The 11,508-nt window shown below is 45.8% G+C and overlaps 1 protein-coding gene across 1 annotated transcript; it reads left to right on the top strand.

Annotated features, from left to right (window-relative positions):
* Positions 1-1,932: 1,932 nt before the first annotated feature.
* AK88_00642 (serine/threonine protein kinase) lies at positions 1,933-10,391 on the top strand (the record flags this gene model as incomplete). Its single annotated transcript, XM_012478288.1, has 2 exons — positions 1,933-2,361; positions 2,481-10,391. 2 exons carry the CDS (start codon positions 1,933-1,935, stop codon positions 10,389-10,391), a joined length of 8,340 nt encoding a protein of 2,779 aa, XP_012333711.1.
* Between the last annotated feature and the right edge of the window lie 1,117 nt (positions 10,392-11,508).

Below are 11,508 nucleotides of genomic sequence, written 5' to 3'. Positions count from 1 at the left end.
TTTTTTTTTTTTTTTTTTTTTTAAATCCCCCCTTTCCGCACCTTCTGGTGCCCAGCCCCTCGCGTGCTTCTTTTTCTAGAAATAAATTGCCTCTTCAAAAGGAACTCCAATTTCAAGTACAAAAAGACAAGTGCATGCGTGCACACAGGGACGTACAATTCCTGGCCACGTACATGTACATGTACGCACGTGCACTAAATTGGCACGCGGATGCGTACGTGAGCAAGTACACTTACAAAAATGGAAGCAGCTTATCCCTTTTTATTCTATACTAAGAGAAAAGGGGGTGTGTTTTTTTTGTAGGTGCTTGTCATACTGCCTTGCATGTAATTCGCATTATCAGCGGGGTACGCGAAGGATCGCGGAGGATTATAGTAGGTATGCTTCACTTTCGCTGTTCCTATATAGCACATATGCTTGTGCATGTTGGAGGAACTAGAATAAGAAGGGGAGGCAATTTAAGCGCGGTGTTTTCTTAGCACGTGGGCTCGTGCACATGCACGAACATGCGCATACAACACGCGTACAAGTCCGTATAGTCCATGCATCCGGGGCAGGCACCGGGGAATTTGGCCGCATGCGACCTACAAGGAACTTCCCCACGCGTCGACATAAGTAGGAAGGGGAACAACAACAAAAAAAAAAAAAACTTAAGGATAAAGCCACAAGGAAAGTTAGAAGGAAATGAAATTAAAAGACTCGTTCTACATTAAGCTAAAAAAAAAAAAAAATTGACATCTTGTTTAGTTTTTTTTTTTTTTTTTTTTTTTTAAGAGGAAGAAAAAATACTTCTGCTAATGGTGTAGAATGTGTGTACTCCAAAAGGAATAGAAAAAAAAAAAAAAAAAAAGGGGGCGCAGGGAATTTTTTTTTTTTTTTTTTTTTTTTTATTAATTGTGCTAGAAAAGGGAAAAAAAAAAGTGAACAAGTGTTTAGTTTACGAAAAACGTAAGAGGAAAACACAATCCTGTTAACAGCAACGTCGTTTTTGCTACACATAGTTTTTGTGACAGCGTGATTTTTGCTACACATACCTTTTGCGACTATGTAGCTTTTGCAGCACATTAAAGAGCTAAGACACAAACGGTTTTGAAGCTCGCATGAGAAACCCACGCCGGTATGTGCATACCAGAGCGCTGCACCTTTTCTTGTACTCCATGCGCCCACTCCTCCCCTGTGAGACTTGTCGAACCAGGCGGCGCGCACGACCCTCTATTTTTAAAGAGCATTCGCGTAAGCGCTCACGCAAGCCGCCCTGCGAGCGCATACCGGTGCACACAAATGCGTATATAATATATTCCTACACGTAATAATCTGCACACATGCACGCGGCTAGCCACACACACTTAACCCCCATGCCCGAAAAACGCAACTCCCAAATTTGTGCAACTTCGGGTTATAACCCTAAACCACCACACACGTGCCACAACGTCCACTCCGACTGGCGCCAAGTTTTGTTTCCCACATGTGTTTAATTTGCCTGTTTTTTTTTTTTTTTTTTTTTTTAAAACCTGTTTTTTTTTTTTTTTTTTTTTTAATTCTGTTTTTTTTTTTTTGTTTTTCTGCCTACAAATAAGTTTGGGAAGAGTCTACTTTGTGGGGAAGATTGTGCTCACATTCGTGAACACACGTGAGCGACAGGTTGCCCCTATTTTGTAAAAAAAAAAAAAAAAAATTTGCATGAAGAGACGGGTCTTGTTCAGATTGTTAATGCGGAGGAGGCCTCCACAGTTTTGTCCTCCGTGGTATGTCAGCAACCGCATACCTTTCCTCTTCTTCGAGAGAGACCCAAAATTGTTAAGTGACCCCGATTTGTCCATTTTAAGAGGTGTGCGAATTGTCCCTTTTAAGAGGCTTGCGAATTGTCCATGTTAAGGGGTGTGCGAATCGTCCCTTTTAAGAGGCTTCCGAATCCCCCCCTTCGAGTCCGCCATGTACCTGAAGACTAAGATGCCAAACTTCCTGAACCCTGATCTAGACGGGAAGACCTACAATTGTATAAACGTTGAGAACAAGCTGATACAAAATATGCACAAGATTTACAAGCAGCAGCGTGAAGAAGGGGTCAAGAGGAAGGGGGGTACTCCACCACATCACCTGTTCGACCCCGAAGACTACATGGACTTGTCCCTTTTTAACAGCACCCCAGATGTAAACAACATATGTGTTGAGTTGAAGTTAAAATTGGATGTTAGAAATGGAGATGGGGAGGCCGACCTCGATTCGTCCATTCTTCTGGACATCAACCCGAGGGGTGTCATGTCGAGAGAGCAGCGGACCTTCGTCTACGAGTATAGGAGGACCAAGCCGATGCGCGACAAGGCCCTCGATCATCTCACCAGGGAGCAGCGGATGAAATACGTAAGAGGGAGGGAGTAATTATGCGTATAATGTGGAGAGGCAAACGATGGGTGTCCACTTTTTTTCCCCTCTTCATGCGTGTCTAATTTGTGTATGTCTCTCTCTCCCCGTTTATGCAGTTCACCTCCATGTCGCACCAATTGGCCGGAAGATCAATCACCTTCCAAGGAACCACGTACAAGCTGCTGAACGTGCTACAGACGGCCATCTACGGAGGGGTGTACCTCGCGCAGGTGGTGGAGTCCTCTGATGAAGGTTCCGTGAAGGAGAAGAAGGAGAAGAAGGCCATAAAAATTCTGTCCAAGCATCTAATCGAGTTAGCAAAAGATAAAGTTCAGGAGGATCCCCTCTCAGAATATCACTACCGAAATTGTATGAGTGGACACAGTAACATCCTTAGCTGCGACATGATTTTCGACGATGATTTTTATGTGTATATGATCATGCCGTTTGCAGTGCATGGTGATTTATTTGAAGTCATGAAGGCTCGAAGTAAACCATTCACAGAAGAAGAAGCCAAATATATTTTTTATCAGATTCTATTATCCATTAAATTTCTTCATTGTAGAAGATTAGCCCTGAGAGATATTTCTCTCGAGAATGTACTTTTATTTGAAAATGAACGTAGTGGATTGATCTACCCTGTTTTGAATGACCCTGGTCAGGCAACCTACTTCAACATGAACAAGAACAATCAGGTTACCTTATTAGAGTATAAAAAAATATTTGGTAAAATTTTCCGTCCTCCAGAGGTATATGAGAAATGTATGTATGATCCTACAAGGGTTGATATTTTTTGTGTTGGTTACATTTTATACTTTTGCCTGACCAAGCAGGAGCTATTCAGATGTGCCTTAGCCAAAGACATCCATTGGAATATGCTCAAAATGAAAAACTACCACCAGCTCTTGAGGGAAAAAAAGGGACTCCATTTATCAGAACCCGCTTTAGATTTCATATTTCGTTGCTTAGAACCCAATTTTAAAATGAGACTTGAAATTGGGGAGGCGTTAACACACCCCTGGTTCAGGGGAAACTTCTTTCCTGTGCACAACCAGAGCCTTTTTCTTCTTCGGGGGGACGATGAAGTGGGTGCGGTGGATGGGGGGACTGTCTCGTCGAGAGAAATTCCCAAGGGACACTCCTCCTCTTTGTTCAATTTCAAACTTGCCACAGAAATAGAACGATGTGCTAAAAGGAAAAATGTTAATATAGATCAGAGCTGCTCTATCAAATTCAGCATCCATGAGCATGTGATCGTTGCCCCGTGTCCTCCTCCTCCTGCTTCTTCTACTCCTACTGCTGCTTCTACTGCTGCTCGCCCACAGGTACACTTCAGCGGGGGTAACAGCCCCTCCCCTTGTTTGAACAGCACACACAGGCAGGATTATTACCCCCCAGAGTTTGAACCCCATGCGGAGGATGGCCTCATCAGGGGGGAGAAGTGCGTTGGCGACACGCCAGGATGGCCCACTTGCAACGGGGCTCCTCCCAAATGGACAGACCTTAACAGCCCCTGCGGGGTGATCCCCCCGTACGTAAGCGGCTACAAAAGGGTAAGCAATTACAAGGACGTAATCAGTTACAAGAGTATTAGCGGTTATAGGAAGGAGGCGTTCCCCACCAGCGCCAAAGATTATCTTCGAGGCCACAGGGCCGGGGGTTGTCCCTACCCTTCCGCCCACGGTATTTATGCAAAGCACTATGGGGTTGTGAGAAAGCCACCCCCACCGATAGAAAAAACAGATTGGATGAAGAAGTATGAGGACTCCGCTTCTACCCACACGTGTCACACAAATTGGACAGAAGGAGACAAGCAAAGCAGGGTTCATAACTCCCCTGCAAGTGGCAGCGCACTGGGGGAAGAGTCTAAATGTAATTTTATAAGGAGCCATAAAAAAGGTGCATACAGAATGATCGGAATGAAAAGGAAGAAACAGAAACTGAGTTCCGACGCAGAAGATGAAGCGTCAGTTAGCGGCGGTCATAACCTGTTCGTTGAAAACCCAAGCAGCAGCTTCCACGTGAGGGCTAGGCAGGCGCTACAAACGCGGGCACAAGATGATACCCTTAAGACGGTACAGAAGACTCCTCACATGGTAACAAACGCAGCAGTCGCCAAGGGACGTGGCCTCCTGAGTATCTTCTCGGAGGCACAAATACCCAATGGAGGAGGACTACCAAAGAATGGACCGGTTGGCAAAAAGCTTCATTATCCCATTGGACCTTTCGAGGAAGAGTCCTTCATCCATGTGCAGGGGGAGGAGGAAGAGGAGGAAGAGGGACAGAGTGGTTGGGGAAATATTTTGCTGAGGAAAAACACCCCTCTGGAGTGGAACAAAAATATAAATTGCATAGGAGTTAGCAAATGGGAGAGACACAAAGACGACATGAAGATGCAGGGAGGTGGGTACCAAAATGGACCACTTAACATTCAACAAAAGGAAAGTGATAAAAGGGAATACATCGAGGACGTGGAAGAGGTGGTATCTCCTCAGTGTGAGAAAACATGTGAGGTGAAATTGAGCGAAAGCAGCTGGAGAGACATCCCCATGGGGAGATTCAAACAAGAGGAAGAAAAAACATACACAGTTGAACTGGAAGAAATTGTCTCCCCCATGAATGGAAGCCCACTCCACGACGTCACAATTGTAACAGGAGGGGATACTCCACAAAGAACAGATCGTATGGACACAAACGATTCGAATGAAAAAAATGAAGAAACAAAAAATAGCTTCAGTTATAATACAAACGGAGGTACCAATGGTAACGAGTTTTTGCATTTAAATGAAGTGTTAACAAGGGAGAGAAACGAACCCTACAAGGTAGTTGATTTAGGGGAAGGGATCTTCAAAAGGGGTGAGGAAGCTCCTCCAAGTGGGTTACATAATGGTGGAGGAGATGCCTGTAGGGTAGTAAAACGGTGGTGTAGTTTAGGCGGAAGAGAGATCGTCTGGAAGGACTGTTCTCCAAAGGGTATCCTAACTCCTTGCGAAGAAAATTTTTTCAGCAGGGAAAATACACCAAGAATAAGTGTAGGCAGTCACACAGATCAACATGCTCATCTAGGTGAGGGGGAGGAAAATGTAAAAGGGACTCCATTGGGTGAAGAAATGCACATAAGGGGGTTACCTGCACACAGAGATGCATCCTATGCATATATTAATATGAAAGACGAAACGGAATCTCCACGATTGAATTCCCCATTGTGTGAGGAGAACTATTCTGATGTAGTAACTAGCCATGTGGAATCTCTGAAACGGTGCGCATCCCCGAACAAGTGTGAAGAACAGAATCAAACGGGTTCTAACTCGTTCGATAGATGTAGCGAGAGTGAATCAAGGCAGATGTGCAGCATTGCGAGTAGGAGCGAATCCTGTTCCATGGACCAGGACAAGGGAAGCACGTTGGAGAAATTAATTACAACTATGTCTTCGTGCCTTTCTGAGGTTGCCTTGGAAATAGACCTGGCAAATTTGAAAAGGAAGTGCCCCACGCCGGGTGGTGAAGCGGCGGCGAGGGTTGGCCAGCTTCTCCTCGGTGACCCCCACGACGAAGAGGAAGATTTCAAGGACGCCCTGGAGTATGAACTGGAACACGAGCTGGAGAGGGAGATCAGGGAGGAGGAGCTACTACTCGAGAGAGAGCTAGAGGTTGAGTTGGAAACGGAGTTGGGCAGGAGGGCAGAGGTCGAATCGCGTATAGCATTGCGTGTAGAATCGCGTGTACAATTGGAGAGGGTGCCATATGTAGAGCTAGACGTTGCTCCATCTGTCCATCCCAATGTCGTGCGGCTACATACGTCGTCTTCCTCGACATCTGACACGGGGGAAGTTAGAAACGGTTCAGGTGGCACGTTGAAGGAGCAGTATGAATCCATGTCAGATGTGGAACGGCAACAGGGCAGCGCGGTGAACATGCACCCGAACGACATATGGGGGACCCATTCGATTAGCACAAAAAAGGCCAACCAAGAAGTTAAGACACCGTGTAAAAAGTTAGTGAGTGGGAAGAAAACACAACAGGTCGGAGAGGTTGTGATGGAAGAAGGAGAAGAAGAGGAAGAGGACATGATGAAAAAACGTGTAGCATTGTGTGGGGTGCCCACGAAGAAAAGAAACACTTCATGCAAATTGCAAATGAGAAAAAAAAAGTCCACTAATAAAATGAAGAAAGTGTACCTTCCTGCCAACCCAGAAAAAAAGAAGAGCAAAATTGTGAGGCTTCAAAAATGTGTACTCGGGGAAGGGTTAAGGAAGAGCAGTCGGAGTGGGCCTGCAAAGGGGACCATCACAAAGGGGACCGCCGCCAAGCCTCACCCCTTGGGCAAACACGCAGAAGCGCTTCACCGAAAAGACAGGGACGAACCGAACGACATGAGCTCCATTATCAACTGCACGAATAGGAAGGGGGCGACAAAAACGAAGGCCAAGATTCCCTGCGACAGGAAAAAGTGTTTAACGAAGCGGCACACCATATCGGAGCTTCGTCCCGGAGGACGCGCCAACATCAGCAGTGACGTGGGCGGTAATATCCATGTGAAGGTTGTGCCCGATCTAAGGACCACCAGAACGAGTGGCAAATTTCACGGTGCAAAATCAGCAGGGGGGAAGAGCACTCTACTGCATCTGCCTGACACTAGGATGATGGTGGAGGCTCTCCGTGACGTGGGGAAGAGACACACCATTTGTAACGCCACAATCGATGGGAAGAGTCGTGAAGGTGTACAGGTGCTCCCCGCCTCGAGGGGCACCGTCGGAAGGATTAGTCTGAAATGTGGTGCCAAGACAGGCGATGGCATCCGCACTAGTGTGGGCGGCATCCGTAGTAGTGTTGGCGGAGTTCTCACCAGCCAGGTAGCCAAGTGGAACGGCAAACATATAGAAGAGAAAGTTCGAAGGAACCACAACCAGGTGCACAGAACCTGTGTAGAGGAGCGCAACCAAAAGGAGCTAATCAAGAGCCATGTGGTTAAAGAATTTAAGGGAAAGGGGAAAAGCACTCTGGTCGAATCACACCGAGGTGGTGAATTATCCACGGAGGAGACGATCACCATAAAGAGGGACAGCTTCCTCCAAGGGTTGAACACCACAGGACTTTATGCAAATGGGGCAGAGGCAGATGTGGACCACGGATTGTTAGGTAGCCAAGATGAAGTGTACATTGAGGCTAAGAGAGAGGAAAGAGATTTTCTTAATGGTGAGTTTACCACAGTGGGTGTAAGAGGTCAACTGGACAAACACAGTGCAGGGAAAAAGGTGCACGGATGCCAAGACATGCAGCTACAACACTGCTTAGAAGGAAATGAGGAGGCCCCTTCACATTATAGAAGCGACGTGGGTGAAAAAACGCTCGAGAGGGGGGGAAGCAATATGATGATGGCGGACATTTCCTTGGGGAAGGACTACGCGAAGGACAAATCGGCTCTGAAGAAAGACCCTCATGTGGTGGTAACTTCCACATACCTAAAGGTCGACGCGAAGAAGAGCCACAAAGATGTATCAATGTGTAGAAGGAAAGAAGATCAGAAGACCAGAATATCCAGTGACGAGTTGGTAGTAAATAAATTTTTGGCTGAAATGGGGGGGAACCCTCCTGCAAGAGTGCCCACACGAGACAGCGTGAAGAAGGGAAGCTGCAAAAGCATTCAACCGAACAAAGTAAACGGACATGGGGAGAAAGAAGCCAATGTCATAAAGAAAAACAGTTCCTTGTGTAGGAGTGTATTGGTGGCTAGTCAAAGGGGAAACAACGTGAAGGACAGAGAGAAGCAAATAAAGAAGAACGAAAGTAGGAGGGTGAGAGACGGGGCAATCAAACGAGGGAGTGCTGACGTGGGGGGAGACAGGGAAAGGTGCCCACACGGGGTGACACCCAGCAAAGTCCAGATGCGCGAAGGGAAGAACAACGTGAGGACTGCTCAGGAGGGAAACAGTGTTTACTCCAGTGCAGGGAAGAAGGACAGCTACCTGGAGAAGCGAAAAACGTATGTGTTCTTTTTTAAAAAGGGCCTGAAAGGAAAATTGGAAAAAATGAACCAAAAGGCAGAAGCAGAAAAGAATAAAAAAAAGGTCCCAGGCATTTTACACAAGAGAACAGAAATGAGCGAAAGCCCCATCGATGGTAGTAGGAGGAAGAAGACACTCCAAGGGGATGAAAACACAAAAGAGGAGGAACAAAAAAAATTATATAAAAAAGTGTACCCACGGAAAATGCACGATGTGGTCTCATTAGAATCAAATAACCTACATGGACAGATGACGACCTATAGATGCACCAATAGGGTTAATGAAAAAGGGAAGGAAATTTATTTCTACAGTGGGAATAGCGGTTCTGTGAATGGTAAGTGTCACCAATCAGTTAGCCGTAATGGGGTGGAAGTTCAATCTGAAGTCACACCTCCGAGGGGGAACAACAACCTCACTGATGTGAAGAAGGTGGTACACTTTAGTCACTTGGATTCGAAAAATGAAAGGAGCAATAATTCCTTGGGGGTACCCAGCATGGATGTAAGTAGGACAGACACTTTTAATTTTCACCACCATGAGAAGAAGGATGGTGAAACGGGGTATAGTGCCGGAGTCTCCTCTCCATCGAATGCACAAAAAAAAAAAGGGGTAGAAACTGCAGATGGATCATTTACCAGGAGGAGAAAAGATGTCCTCAATGGAGGAAACAGAATGCAGGGTTATACATTAAGGGGTCTGTCTCAAATGGGTTCTGTAAAAGGTACGAGGGAACGGGAGTTAGAATCCCTTTCGAGGAGAAACGGAGCAGGCGACACGCGCTACACAGATCATGTGAAGAAGAACCTTGAGGGTTATAATGTACAGGTCCATCAGAAGGGTTTCCTCCCCAAGGGGTTAATGGGAGGAGAAAAATTTGCGACCAACCAAGTTGCTTCTCTTTCTTTATATTTGGACCACCCGGATGATGCTGATCCCCCCACACACCGCTCATGGGGACAGAATGCGCAGCTGCCTCAACAGTTGATGATGCAAAGACGGATGATGGGGGGTGCATTCAATGGGGAGCGAACAACCCTCATGGAGACGCCCCCAATGGTGACATGTAGGACTGGTACGAATGTCGCAGGGGGGAGAATCAACGGGGGGAAAAGTCAAACACATGGAAGTGCAAAAAAGGAAACAGAAGGAGAAAAGTATAACCAAAAGGGACCCACCATTGCTATGCAGCACCAAATTGGTAGTGGAAGATGCAGCAACGGTAGGACAATGGACACACATGGGAAAATGAAACACCTTCTTAACTTGAACGATCAAATGAAAAGGAGTGGTGAGAAGAATGCTGTCCATATTAACCCAATGGTGGAAAGCCCTTCCGTGTGGTTGTCACACATAGAACAGGGCAGTGCTGACCCCTACCTGCAGCAGAGTCAAGGGAAAAAAAAACAAAGTGCTAACCCATGTTTGAATTTAAAAGAGGATGAGATGCAGACAGTTTTCCATTCAACTGGCAATGTGGTTCACTTGCATGCATCTAAGGTGGAGTCCCCTATGCCGATGCCTGTCTTAAGCCCAAGAAACGTCACTCCAGGGGGCGTCAATCGTTGTGTGAAAAAAGTGGCTCAAATTGTACCCTGCAACGTAGTGCAGAAAGAGGAGGTGCAAATGGTAAGGCCGTTCAGTGGTCATGCCAATTACGCAGTCGCCAAGGGGACGAACACAACTGGCCCCACCCTTAGAGCGTATCACTTACCAAACACGTGTCATTATGGGGCTCAAAATGTATTCATCAGGTGCAACGAAGGGAAGGTAGCCTACCCAATGGGTGATGCATCTGGAAGGAGCAGCAAAATGGAGAAACGGAAAAATGACCAGAACAGAGGGAGTCGCAACGATGCGTATGCTCAGGTGTTGGAAGCTACCCACCAAGGGGGGACAAATAAAACCTACACGTCTTTGCAAGGGACAAATGGTTACGCAAATGCGAGGCAGACAAAGAACAACGTCATGTCAGGGAAAAACAAAAAGAATTCTAACTTGAGCATCTTGTGGTGGAAGACTTAGGAGGGGATCTCCCTCTCGTCGCTTCCCCATCCCCCCTTGCACTCTATTTGCGTAACCAAACAGGGGCATGCATGCAGGCAAGTCGCTAGCTGCACATGTGCAGAACAGTACGCGCTTTATTCAGACAATGTACAGAGGGGGGGAGGGGAGGTTTGAATGTATACAAGTCTCTTCGTCAGTACACAACATGCAAATTTGTTTTGTGTAACGTTTCATTTGGCAGCCCATTTGTGCCATGCACTTTTAAATGTATGTTCTATGGTCGGGTCGTGGCGCAGCGCGTCTGTTTGGCCATGCCGCTTGTCTCTCCCATCTCCTGCTTTTTTTTTAATTTTTTTAAGGAAAATGTTGTTTGTGCTGTTAAGAGATGGGTGGGGGGAGGACAAAAAAAAGAAAAAAAAAACTGCATGCAGGGAAACTTCTTGTGGGATCCTGCCAAACGGAAGACAAAATTGTTTGTGTTTCATTTGTGCTTCATTTGTGCTTCATTTGTGCTTCATTTGTGCTTCATTTGTGTTTCATTTTTGTGTCTGTTTTGTTTTGTTACCTTTACCAACTGATTCGTGATCATCGGTAGGGCAGCCACTCAAATGGTGTATATCACCCACACAGCAACTGCAAAAAAGAGGGGGGACAATATAACCCCCCTCAGAGCTTCTTAACCTTTGTGCCGCTCGAACGTTAACAACTTTTCATTTTACACACATCAAAGGTGTAAATGGTATATTTTAAAATGTGGTTGGAAAAGGAAAAAAAAAAAAAAAAAAAAAAAAAAAAAAAAAATTCAAAAATAAGTGCGATTATAATAAGACAAAATTTTCTAATACCACCAGTGTGGGGATATAAAAAGAGTTCACACAAGGGAGTTATAAACAGATGGCGGAGCTCTCTCATGCAACGTTCAGATAAGAACTAGAAACACAATTGTTGGTACGGGGAGGGGGGGTAGAGTGACACGCATGTGACACGAAAGTGGAACATTTTTCCCACTCGGCATAATCAAAAATGAGATGATTAAAAAAATGGGGTGATTAAAAAAAAAGGGGGTCTTCTAAACACCCCAGAAAAAGACGTATTCGATGAAAAATATCACCAAAGTAAAAAACAGGGGAAGGGG

The sequence above is a fragment of the Plasmodium fragile genome, assembly GCF_000956335.1.
Source record: "Plasmodium fragile strain nilgiri unplaced genomic scaffold supercont1.5, whole genome shotgun sequence".
Classification (NCBI taxonomy): domain Eukaryota; phylum Apicomplexa; class Aconoidasida; order Haemosporida; family Plasmodiidae; genus Plasmodium; species Plasmodium fragile.
This window is presented reverse-complemented; position numbering and strand designations above follow the sequence as displayed.